Below are 12,690 nucleotides of genomic sequence, written 5' to 3'. Positions count from 1 at the left end.
CATTGCAGACATTGTTGAGACAAGATAAGTTCAACGTACACATACATGCAACATAATACTTCAAAGTCTTCCTCCTAAACAACTGGATTCTCTCTTTTGAAAACTGCTTCATTTGAACCAATAAGAGATTTCCACCTGAAACCAGTGGTGCTTATTTCAGTAATGTAAGTGAGTACATCCATTTACAACCATTTAATAGTAAAATTCAATGCACAAAGTATGTCTCATGAAATTTAGTGGGACTTAATCCCAGCTAAGTGTTCACAGGATTGCAACCTACATTACTAAAATATACATGTTTTGTTATTAAAATATAAATTGTAATAATTCAATCCAGAAGTGATAACACTATACCTCTTGATGAATTGCAATTTAGTAGTTTCATGGTGCAATCTCCTTTTGCAGTTTCTTTTTTCAAGTGCAACCATATTAAGCTCATAAAATACTCTCTCCAAGTTTGGTGGATGAATTTCTATGGGTGCTGGAACTACTAAGAGGGAATTTTTTCCAATCTTAACACAAGACAGAGTCTGTCGGCAAAGAGGCAATCTCAGATAATAGGAGACCAATTCACTTAGCATTATAATATGTAATATGAGTAGTATAATTGTGCCCAGAAACTAATTTGTAACCACTGCAGGTGTTTTGTGAGTTCAAAATTGAACCCTGGTCAATAATTACCTGACCCTGCATTTTGAACCAGCTGAAATTTCTGAGATATCTACCTATTTTTCTGAAGGATAGAGTAATTATGCAGATTTCCTCCTGTACCCCCAAAGATTATCATCTACTCCAGATGCATTTATGACATCCACTTTGTTGTACTATGAGGAAAATAATGAAGGGGCAATGGGAATATCACAGTCCTCCCTACACGAAGCACACATTTCATGGTGGATTGCAGCACTGCCCATAACATTAATAAATATGAATTTAAAATATCTGCATATAAGCATTAAATGAAATGGAGAATCAGTTCTGATATTTTGTGGGATTTTCTATCCCTCACAGATAGCAGGCAATCTTGTGTGACATAAAAATGGACAATATGACATCCACATCTGGATTTCTACTTCTAGAATTTTCTCAGAACCGAGAGCTACAGATACTACACTTCTTTGTGTTCCTAGGACTATACTTGTTAACGGTAATCGGGAATCTTTTGATCATCTTTTTAATAGCCCTTGACCATCACCTGCATACACCAATGTACTTCTTCCTCATGAACTTGGCCGTTTCTGATATTGGCTCAGTTTCTGTCATTCAACCCAAATCCATGGTTAATTCAATCATGAACAACAGACACATTTCGTATGCTGCATGTGTCACTCAAGTTTTCTTCTTTTTCCTCTTTGGATGCTCTGATTTTTCCCTGTTAACCATAATGGCACATGACAGGTATGTTGCCATCTGTAATCCACTGCAATATGAAGTAGTTATGAACAAAGGGGCCTGCATTCAGATGATTACCATTGCATGGATCACCAGTATTCTCTATGCTGTGCTACACACTGCAGGCACATTTTCCATTACCTTCTGTTCCAATCGTGTTGATCAATTCTTCTGTGAAGTCCCAAAGCTACTAAAATTGTCCTGCTCTGACTTATACCTAGTTGAAGTTGGACTCCTTTTATTTAGCTGTATTTCTGTGTTTGGATGCTTTGTCTTCATCATTGTAACTTACGCATGGATCTTGAGTACAGTCCTCAAAATGCCTTCTGAACAGGGACGGCATAAGGCCCTCTCCACCTGCCTTCCCCACCTCATGGTTGTCTCTGTCTTCATTTTCACTGCAGTCTTTGCCTACATCAGACCACCTAGTAATAGCTCATCTGGCCTGGATCTAGTCTTTGCTGTGATATATACTATTCTTCCCCCTATGCTCAACCCATTCATCTATAGCATAAGAAACAAAGAGATCCAGACTGCATTGTGGAAACAATTGAATCTTAAGCAATTTCCTGACACTGTTCCTAGATGTATCCAGAAATGCTTGGGATTTCCTTGAGCAGTCCTGCCCAGGAGTTGAAATTGTTGAGATCTGCGAAAGAATTCCTATCACTGGAGACAGATAAAATGTGGGGCCACAGGGGTGGTCTTCCATGTCTGCTAGTAGTTATCATGTTCGCTACATATTATCTCTTTTAATTTATGTTGATGTTTTAAAATATATTCTATATATTTGCTCTATTTAGCTTTGTTTTTATGCTGGGGTGGTTTCTTTATTATTGATGATGTATGCTTGTTTTAAATTATGCTGACTGTGGCGTACTTTAGTCTTATTGATGTACAGCCTGAGATCTCTGCATTAAGCATAGATGTAAATATGTTGCCTCCCATGTTTAACTATGTTTGCTTGCACCATTTTAGCTTTTCAGCACATGTATGTGTAATCTCCCTGCATTCCATGCATGTTTTTTTTTTGGAGTCTTTAAGAAAGGAGGATTGTAGGATTAACTTCCTCTTTTTCTATTAATGTGTGATATTGATGCCTGGTATTAATGGTGTATTTTTCTCAAGCGTCTCATGTGGGAACATTTGGGCTAATGCCATTACTTTTCAAAACGGCAACAGCAAGTCAATCTACCAATATTTCTGTGAAATCCAAAACTACTAAAATTGTGTTGCTCTGACTTAAACCTAGTTGAAGTTGGACATCTTGTGTTTAGCTGTATATCGGTGTTTGGATGTTTTGTGTTCATAATTGTAACTTATGTGTGGATCTTGACTGCAGTCCTCAAAATGCCTTCTGAACAGGGACGCCATAAAGCCCTCTCCACCTGCCTGCCCCACCTCCTGGTTGTCTCTCTGCTTATGTTCACTGGACTCTTTATCTACATCGGACAACCTAGTAAAAGCTCATCTGGCCTAGATCTTTTCTTTGCTGTGATATATACTATTCTTCCCCCTATGCTCACCCCATTCATCTGTAGCATGAGAAACAAAGAGATCCAGACTCTTGGACTCTGTGGAAACAATCAAATCTTAAGCAATTTCCTGACACTATTCCCAGGTTGATTCTGAAATGTTTGTGATTTCCTTTTATAGCCCTTCCTAGGAGTTGAGATCTGCTGTGGTTGCAGGCATGAAAAGTATGCAGCAGAACAATTTAGAATACACATGTGTTGTTGCCCCGTACTCCATAGATATTATTTTGTTGAGTTTTGAAAAATTAAACCATTATTACGGTTCATCGTAGTGTCACCCAGGTAGACTGTGAACAGGGTAATTTTGCTATTGCTACAATCCCTACCCTGGACCTTTCCATATCTTGTTGGCATCCAACTACTATCAGCCAGGACCACTTATCATCCTGTTTTGGGTTGAAGGGAGATGGTGTCCAACAAAATATCAAAGGCCATTGGTTCCCCACTCACTTAAATTGATTGGTTTTCTATTGTCATCTAAAAGCAATGCATGGTATTAAAGTAACAGCATTTATTCCCCCCGTGTTGTTTTCCGTGTTGTTATTGGGTAAACCAAATGTTCTTTGCTGTGATGTATGCTATACTTCCTTCACCATTAAATCACTTCATTTATAGCTTGAGAAACGAAGAGATCCAGACTGCATTGCAGAAGCTATTGAATCTTAAACGCTTGTATGGCACTGTTCCTAGATTTGTTCCGAAAAGCTAAAATATTGTAGAGCCCTGCCTGGGAGGTGATATCTTACACGGAGACACTTATTAGTGTCCAATCACTGGGGGACATGTGGATGGGCCTGCTCCAGTGGCATGTGGTTAAATTTTTCATAGCGGAACAGTTAGGGCCAGAGGCGCTAGCTTGCGAGGGATGTGGGGGGACAATGTCATGAGTGCGACATTGTGATGTCCTGATGTCGAGCACATGAGCATTGCACCTCCCTCCCTAAGCTGGGCATAAGCGTCCCAGGCTTTGCGAAGGAGGTGCTAGGGGTCTGACAGGATGCTGGAATCCTCCTGCCTCCTTCCAAAAGCCGGATAAGGTTTGGGAAGATGGCAGGATGGATCTTGGACCCATCGGAGCCTCGCGCCTAAATCCTAAATCCGGGCAGAAGCTTCCTGGGCTTCAGGAAGGAGGCACCAGGGGAACATCTAGGGGACTAGCCTAGGACTCAGCTATACAACTGAAAAATAAAACATTTTAAGTGTGTTTTAAGTTCAATATACAATGTGACACTAGATGGTGATGGTGAGCCTTATGGAAAATTCAGTGTGTTTTTAAGAAAGCGTTTAAAACAGCATTTTCAGAATGGTTTTTATATGTGTGTAGATTCCACCCTAGTCCCCTTAGGCCAATGACTGCATGCCACTGGCCTGCTCCATGGTGGCTCCCCAGCTTTGGAATTACATTTCATTTGAGATTTCACAGGCATCCATGCTGGGGGTTTCCCCCTGACCCACCTCTGATTCATTTCACGCTGAGCTCCTTGTTTTATTATTGTTAATATATTCATGTTTTCACTGCTGTTGATTAAATTTTATTGTAGGTTGATTGGATAACAGGATATCAGTATTTTAAATAAATAAATAGTAATGTCTTTTCTATATCAGAATCCCAAGTCTTTTTCCTCATAAAGAGGCAGTGATTCATGCTTGCAGAAGGAGGCAGGAGGCTCCCCCTCTTCAGCTGAATGCCACATCATCCTAGTGGTAGGAAAACCATAGGCAAGAATAGGCTCTGGCCCAACCATTTTATGACTGGCAGGCACCTTCCTGAAAGGTGATGGTAAGGGTCATGCCAAATCACCTCCAGGAGGCTCTGCCTGCAGCCATGGGAAGCAGTGGTGGAGGAAGTTGCAAAGGTTCAAGGGGGGGAGGGAGAAAGGGGGGGAAATAGGTGAGTGACAAGGGGCAGTGGCAGGGTAGTGGTGGTTGTGGGGGCATGATACATACCGGCTTTTATTTTTCTTTAAGACCAAACCAAAAAAACACTTAATACAACAATGCTGTATCTTTTTCTCATGTTATATTGCAGTATTTTAATTAGTAAACAAAATGCAAAAAGCTAAGGTGGTTCAATGATTTTTCTCTGCAAGGGAAAAAGCCACCTTGTAGTTGTTTTTGTCATGTTCCTGAAAGGGAATAACAGTCAGCACTCAAGGAACTACCATCAAAAGAGTGTCACCTTGTGCTTATTGCAATCTTTCAAGTACTTGAAAAATAGTAATAATAAAAGATTCACCACCCTTTTCTATTTTGTGTTTCTTTTAAATTTTGAATTGGAAGATTAGATTGAATCTGAAAATTCATGCTGTTCTCCCACAAAGCACTGTAGAAAATGCAATGCCTAACTTTCTTTTTGAGAGCCAGTATAGATAGGAATGGCTTCAGATTTATGATTATGCCACAGTGACAACACAGCTGATTTTGTATCTCTAAGACTGGAGTTTGTATTGGGAAGCCTTTTGTTTGGTTGAGGGGAGGTTGTGGCCTCACCTGCCCCTCCTCAGTAAGGGTATCCTGTTAGAGGGATCCGGGGTGTGATTTTTTTCTGGAGCCTTCGCATGGGCTAGGGCCATGTCACAGTTCCCTATGGGAACCCCTGGGGGTGTTACTATCTGACTTAAGTTATAGGGCACTCCCTAATGGTGGTTTACCCTTCCGTAGACACCCTGCAGGAGTCAAGATATAGTCTGGCTTCACCCAAAGCCTAAGCCAAACCACTTACATCTGTAACCAATAAAGCATGTGTGAATCCATGAACCAAAATATTCTGCGTCAGTGTGATTTATTGTTGTCCTGGGAACTTTGTGGCTCGGCTGCCTTGGGATGCAAGGAACTGCTGAAGTGGTCAAACCAGTCTCTTTGGTAATGGCCCTAGTCAGTTTGCTAAGTATACATTTAAAATGTCTTAAGTATCAAAAAGGAGAATTATTTTAGGGTTCAGTAATATTCAGTACTTCTGTCCAGGAATTCTAAATTTTCAGTATTATTAAGGGTCCCTGAATGGATTCCCAGCAAAGTACTTTCACAGTGAAAATGACACAAAGCAAACATAAAACAGCAGTAAATTCATTCATTCATTTTACATGAATGATAAAATTTACACGCTGAGCTCCTTGTTTTATTATGGTTAATGTATTCATGTTTCCACTGCTGTTGATTAAACAGAGGAACTAAACAGCCAACAACACACACAAACCCATCACACACACACAATCCCAAAGAAAACATTTAACCCAACAGCCAACATACAATAGCAGACAAGCAACTGAACCCCTCCAGCCAGCTACAGGGAGTCCCAGGGGTATCAGGGGCTGCGTAGTACCAGCAATAGCATTGGCTTTAATCAAGTCTCCCTCTTGTCTGGCTCAAACCCTGCAGTTTTTATCAGCTCTAGGCAGTGACGTAGATAGCTGTTCATGTGCCGGGGGCGGCATGCACATCCTGCAACTGGGGGTGAGACAAGCTGCCCATGGGGGTGGGGCGTACTGCATGGAGCCTCTCTGCTGTCACCCCCTCAGCTGTAGGGCAGCTGAGGGAGAGGCGGAGGGCAGATGCAAGTCCTACGCTGCTATTTTAGGCAGAGCAGAGCCTGGATGCACCCAGGCCACCACATCACTCCCAGGAGAGACACGTGGCTCAGGCATACTGCAGCCCCCCCCCCGGTAAGTGCTGGCCCCCACGGTGTGGTGCCCAGGGGCAGCTGCGTTTCGTTACCTGTGTTGGCTGAAATAAAAGTTTCATGAGTCCAATTTTCATTTTTTTGAAACTCATTTTTTTGTCATTTTGTCACACACCCCAAGTGATGACACCCAGTGTGGACTGCACCCCTGCACCCCCTTCTCCACCATTGGGTCCAGGCAGATGAGGCTTAATGACTGAACTGCCCCCACCTGGAGTGATTGATACTACTTTCACCTGGCCTGCAAGTCCATGATGCAGGCCAGTAAAGCAGTTGAACCCCAGCTGGGCTATCCCCTAGGAACAGGAGTGCTCCTGAAAGCATGTAAGTTGGTCATGCCTGTACTCTAAGCCTTAACCTGAACATCAAGAAAAAAAATTAGAATCAATTATAGATATTGTGAGGAATGAGGATGTTACTTTTTCACACAAAGCACAAATGCAACAAGTTAGACACCCACAGGAAAAAAACTGGCAACAAGAGCCCAATTGTAAACATGAAGACGGGACTTAACATATTCTCATGTGTTGAGACTATGTGGCTCAAGAGATAAAAATTTAATTTACCAGAAATGTTAGTGAAACATGGCACAATTCATGTGATATATTTATTCTAAATACAAAGTACCAAGGAACTGAACATTGTATTCACTCATTACGATATATGATATACGATATCTTTATTGTCATTGTCCCATGCAGAACACTGAAATTGAAAAACTACATAAAACATTAAAAAACCCCTAAAAACTATAAAACGCCATTTTAGAATACACTATACTATAGAGACCCCTTATGCTGCATTTAGAACCAGAACTGCATTTGCGTAGAAACTGTTTCTCAGGCGGCTAGTCCTGGCCTTTATAACCCTATACCTTCTTCCAGAAGGCAGAAGCTGAAAGAGATCATTTCCGGGGTGCGTACTATACTGCGCTATCTCTGCCACTTTCTTATGGCACCTGACAGCATAGATTTGATCTAAGGTGGGAAGAGTTCACCCAATTATTCTCTCTGCAGTCTTTACAACCCTGGACAGCATTGTTTTTCCCCGGGCCATCCAGCTCCCAAACCACACACACACAGAACATAAGTTAATACACTCTCCACAATGCAATGGTAAAATGCCATCAACAGGTCCTTTGAGAGATTGTTCTTCCGGAGGATTCTCAGAAAATATAACCTCTGCTGTGCTCTCTTCATCAGGTCTTTGCTGTTTTCTCCCAAGGTTAGGTCGTCTTTCAATTCCATTTCCAGAAATCAAAACACCGAGACCTGTTCCATGCACTTCCCCTCAATAATAAGTGGCTGAATATTCAATTTATATTTCCTAAAGTCCACAATGATCTCTTTTGTTTTCTTTAAATTAAGGAGTAAGTTGTTTTTCCTGCACCACTCCCCCAACTGCTCAACTTCCTTCCTATAGGCTGCCTCCCCCTCTCCAGCCATGATTAAACCAACCACCGTTGTATCATCTGCGAACTTAATGATCTTATTACTGGGGTATTTGGGGGCACAGTCAGCTGTATAGAGCGTATATAAAAGCAGGCTCAACATGCACCCCTGTGGTGTCCCCGTATTCGTGATGAGATCCGCAGAGACGTGGGAACCCAACCTGACACTTTGGGAACAGTTTGATAGAAAATCTAATATCCACCTGCACAAACATGGTGGAAGTCCCAGGTCTAATAATTTGGGCACCAATCTATGCGGAAGAATAGTATTAAATGCAGAACTAAAGTCTACAAATAACAGTCTCGTGTAGTTCCCTTGCTTCTCCAAATGAGTCAGGACAGCATGTAAAGCCATTGCCATAGCATCCTCTGTGGATCTCTTTGCCTTCTACGCAAACTGGTAACGGTCAAGTCCCACTGGCAGACAAGATAAGATGCGGTTCCTCACCAGTTTTTCGAAACATTTCATTATAATGGGTGTCAACGCCACAGGGCAAAAATCATTCAGGGACCTCGACACACAACCCTTTGTAACATAGAAACATCAACAACAACGACCAATTGCATCTGAAAAATGCTTTGTTGAGCCAGCCTCTCAACAATGTTCTATTTTCTCTGGAGGTTACAGCTGTAAAAGGCAATACAGAACAACTCTTTGCAGGTACAGTATAGTACTTGCACGTTAAGCCAAAACCAGAACATCAAGGGAACAAAATATAATTAATTGTAGACATTAACATTCCTATTGCCTTATTGCTGCCAATCATCTATTTAGGTTAGTGTGGAAACAAACAAAGAGAAGGCGAAGGAAAAAAATTCAACACATTTTTTCGATCAGGTGCACTGGGCTCCTTGGAGAATGTCTCCAAGATGTCAAAGAAAATAGAACTACAAATTCCTTCCCAAAGCTAATAGACCTCAGTGTTGGTAGATACACACAGAGGGCTAGGTTTCAAAGAAAAATTAAGAAAGATCAAAGAACTGGGTGAACTACATGCCTTGTCTGCCCATTGCAGACATTGTTGAGACAAGATAAGTTCAACGTACACATACATGCAACATAATACTTCAAAGTCTTCCTCCTAAACAACTGGATTCTCTCTTTTGAAAACTGCTTCATTTGAACCGATAAGAGATTTCCACCTGAAACCAGTGGTGCTTATTTCAGTAATGTAAGTGAGTACATCCATTTACAACCATTTAATAGTAAAATTCAATGCACAAAGTATGTCTCATGAAATTTAGTGGGACTTAATCCCAGCTAAGTGTTCACAGGATTGCAACCTACATTACTAAAATATACATGTTTTGTTATTAAAATATAAATTGTAATAATTCAATCCAGAAGTGATAACACTATACCTCTTGATGAATTGCAATTTAGTAGTTTCATGGTGCAATCTCCTTTTGCAGTTTCTTTTTTCAAGTGCAACCATATTAAGCTCATAAAATACTCTCTCCAAGTTTGGTGGATGAATTTCTATGGGTGCTGGAACTACTAAGAGGGAATTTTTTCCAATCTTAACACAAGACAGAGTCTGTCGGCAAAGAGGCAATCTCAGATAATAGGAGACCAATTCACTTAGCATTATAATATGTAATATGAGTAGTATAATTGTGCCCAGAAACTAATTTGTAACCACTGCAGGTGTTTTGTGAGTTCAAAATTGAACCCTGGTCAATAATTACCTGACCCTGCATTTTGAACCAGCTGAAATTTCTGAGATATCTACCTATTTTTCTGAAGGATAGAGTAATTATGCAGATTTCCTCCTGTACCCCCAAAGATTATCATCTACTCCAGATGCATTTATGACATCCACTTTGTTGTACTATGAGGAAAATAATGAAGGGGCAATGGGAATATCACAGTCCTCCCTACACGAAGCACACATTTCATGGTGGATTGCAGCACTGCCCATAACATTAATAAATATGAATTTAAAATATCTGCATATAAGCATTAAATGAAATGGAGAATCAGTTCTGATATTTTGTGGGATTTTCTATCCCTCACAGATAGCAGGCAATCTTGTGTGACATAAAAATGGACAATATGACATCCACATCTGGATTTCTACTTCTAGAATTTTCTCAGAACCGAGAGCTACAGATACTACACTTCTTTGTGTTCCTAGGACTATACTTGTTAACGGTAATCGGGAATCTTTTGATCATCTTTTTAATAGCCCTTGACCATCACCTGCATACACCAATGTACTTCTTCCTCATGAACTTGGCCGTTTCTGATATTGGCTCAGTTTCTGTCATTCAACCCAAATCCATGGTTAATTCAATCATGAACAACAGACACATTTCGTATGCTGCATGTGTCACTCAAGTTTTCTTCTTTTTCCTCTTTGGATGCTCTGATTTTTCCCTGTTAACCATAATGGCACATGACAGGTATGTTGCCATCTGTAATCCACTGCAATATGAAGTAGTTATGAACAAAGGGGCCTGCATTCAGATGATTACCATTGCATGGATCACCAGTATTCTCTATGCTGTGCTACACACTGCAGGCACATTTTCCATTACCTTCTGTTCCAATCGTGTTGATCAATTCTTCTGTGAAGTCCCAAAGCTACTAAAATTGTCCTGCTCTGACTTATACCTAGTTGAAGTTGGACTCCTTTTATTTAGCTGTATTTCTGTGTTTGGATGCTTTGTCTTCATCATTGTAACTTACGCATGGATCTTGAGTACAGTCCTCAAAATGCCTTCTGAACAGGGACGGCATAAGGCCCTCTCCACCTGCCTTCCCCACCTCATGGTTGTCTCTGTCTTCATTTTCACTGCAGTCTTTGCCTACATCAGACCACCTAGTAATAGCTCATCTGGCCTGGATCTAGTCTTTGCTGTGATATATACTATTCTTCCCCCTATGCTCAACCCATTCATCTATAGCATAAGAAACAAAGAGATCCAGACTGCATTGTGGAAACAATTGAATCTTAAGCAATTTCCTGACACTGTTCCTAGATGTATCCAGAAATGCTTGGGATTTCCTTGAGCAGTCCTGCCCAGGAGTTGAAATTGTTGAGATCTGCGAAAGAATTCCTATCACTGGAGACAGATAAAATGTGGGGCCACAGGGGTGGTCTTCCATGTCTGCTAGTAGTTATCATGTTCGCTACATATTATCTCTTTTAATTTATGTTGATGTTTTAAAATATATTCTATATATTTGCTCTATTTAGCTTTGCTTTTATGCTGGGGTGGTTTCTTTATTATTGATGATGTATGCTTGTTTTAAATTATGCTGACTGTGGCGTACTTTAGTCTTATTGATGTACAGCCTGAGATCTCTGCATTAAGCATAGATGTAAATATGTTGCCTCCCATGTTTAACTATGTTTGCTTGCACCATTTTAGCTTTTCAGCACATGTATGTGTAATCTCCCTGCATTCCATGCATGTTTTTTTTTGGAGTCTTTAAGAAAGGAGGATTGTAGGATTAACTTCCTCTTTTTCTATTAATGTGTGATATTGATGCCTGGTATTAATGGTGTATTTTTCTCAAGCGTCTCATGTGGGAACATTTGGGCTAATGCCATTACTTTTCAAAACGGCAACAGCAAGTCAATCTACCAATATTTCTGTGAAATCCAAAACTACTAAAATTGTGTTGCTCTGACTTAAACCTAGTTGAAGTTGGACATCTTGCGTTTAGCTGTATATCGGTGTTTGGATGTTTTGTGTTCATAATTGTAACTTATGTGTGGATCTTGACTGCAGTCCTCAAAATGCCTTCTGAACAGGGACGCCATAAAGCCCTCTCCACCTGCCTGCCCCACCTCCTGGTTGTCTCTCTGCTTATGTTCACTGGACTCTTTATCTACATCGGACAACCTAGTAAAAGCTCATCTGGCCTAGATCTTTTCTTTGCTGTGATATATACTATTCTTCCCCCTATGCTCACCCCATTCATCTGTAGCATGAGAAACAAAGAGATCCAGACTCTTGGACTCTGTGGAAACAATCAAATCTTAAGCAATTTCCTGACACTATTCCCAGGTTTATTCTGAAATGTTTGTGATTTCCTTTTATAGCCCTTCCTAGGAGTTGAGATCTGCTGTGGTTGCAGGCATGAAAAGTATGCAGCAGAACAATTTAGAATACACATGTGTTGTTGCCCCGTACTCCATAGATATTATTTTGTTGAGTTTTGAAAAATTAAACCATTATTACGGTTCATCGTAGTGTCACCCAGGTAGACTGTGAACAGGGTAATTTTGCTATTGCTACAATCCCTACCCTGGACCTTTCCATATCTTGTTGGCATCCAACTACTATCAGCCAGGACCACTTATCATCCTGTTTTGGGTTGAAGGGAGATGGTGTCCAACAAAATATCAAAGGCCATTGGTTCCCCACTCACTTAAATTGATTGGTTTTCTATTGTCATCTAAAAGCAATGCATGGTATTAAAGTAACAGCATTTATTCCCCCCGTGTTGTTTTCCGTGTTGTTATTGGGTAAACCAAATGTTCTTTGCTGTGATGTATGCTATACTTCCTTCACCATTAAATCACTTCATTTATAGCTTGAGAAACGAAGAGATCCAGACTGCATTGCAGAAGCTATTGAATCTTAAACGCTTGTATGGCACTGTTCCTAGATTTGTTCTG

The 12,690-nt window shown here is 40.6% G+C and overlaps 2 protein-coding genes across 2 annotated transcripts; both read left to right on the top strand.

Moving 5' to 3' along the window:
* Positions 1 to 1,039: 1,039 nt before the first annotated feature.
* On the top strand, positions 1,040 to 2,008 carry LOC308571754 (olfactory receptor 14A16-like; the record flags this gene model as incomplete). The annotated part of the gene is made up of 1 exon (XM_081167386.1): positions 1,040 to 2,008. The coding sequence occupies one exon, from the start codon at positions 1,040 to 1,042 to the stop codon at positions 2,006 to 2,008; it is 969 nt and encodes a 322-aa protein (XP_081023512.1).
* An 8,095-nt stretch (positions 2,009 to 10,103) lies between these two features.
* LOC308571753 (olfactory receptor 14A16-like) lies at positions 10,104 to 11,072 on the top strand (the record flags this gene model as incomplete). Its single annotated transcript, XM_081167385.1, has 1 exon — positions 10,104 to 11,072. The coding sequence occupies one exon, from the start codon at positions 10,104 to 10,106 to the stop codon at positions 11,070 to 11,072; it is 969 nt and encodes a 322-aa protein (XP_081023511.1).
* Positions 11,073 to 12,690: the final 1,618 nt, after the last annotated feature.

Source organism: Podarcis bocagei (genome assembly GCF_964188305.1).
Source record: "Podarcis bocagei genome assembly, chromosome: 13".
NCBI lineage: Eukaryota > Metazoa > Chordata > Lepidosauria > Squamata > Lacertidae > Podarcis > Podarcis bocagei.
This window is presented reverse-complemented; position numbering and strand designations above follow the sequence as displayed.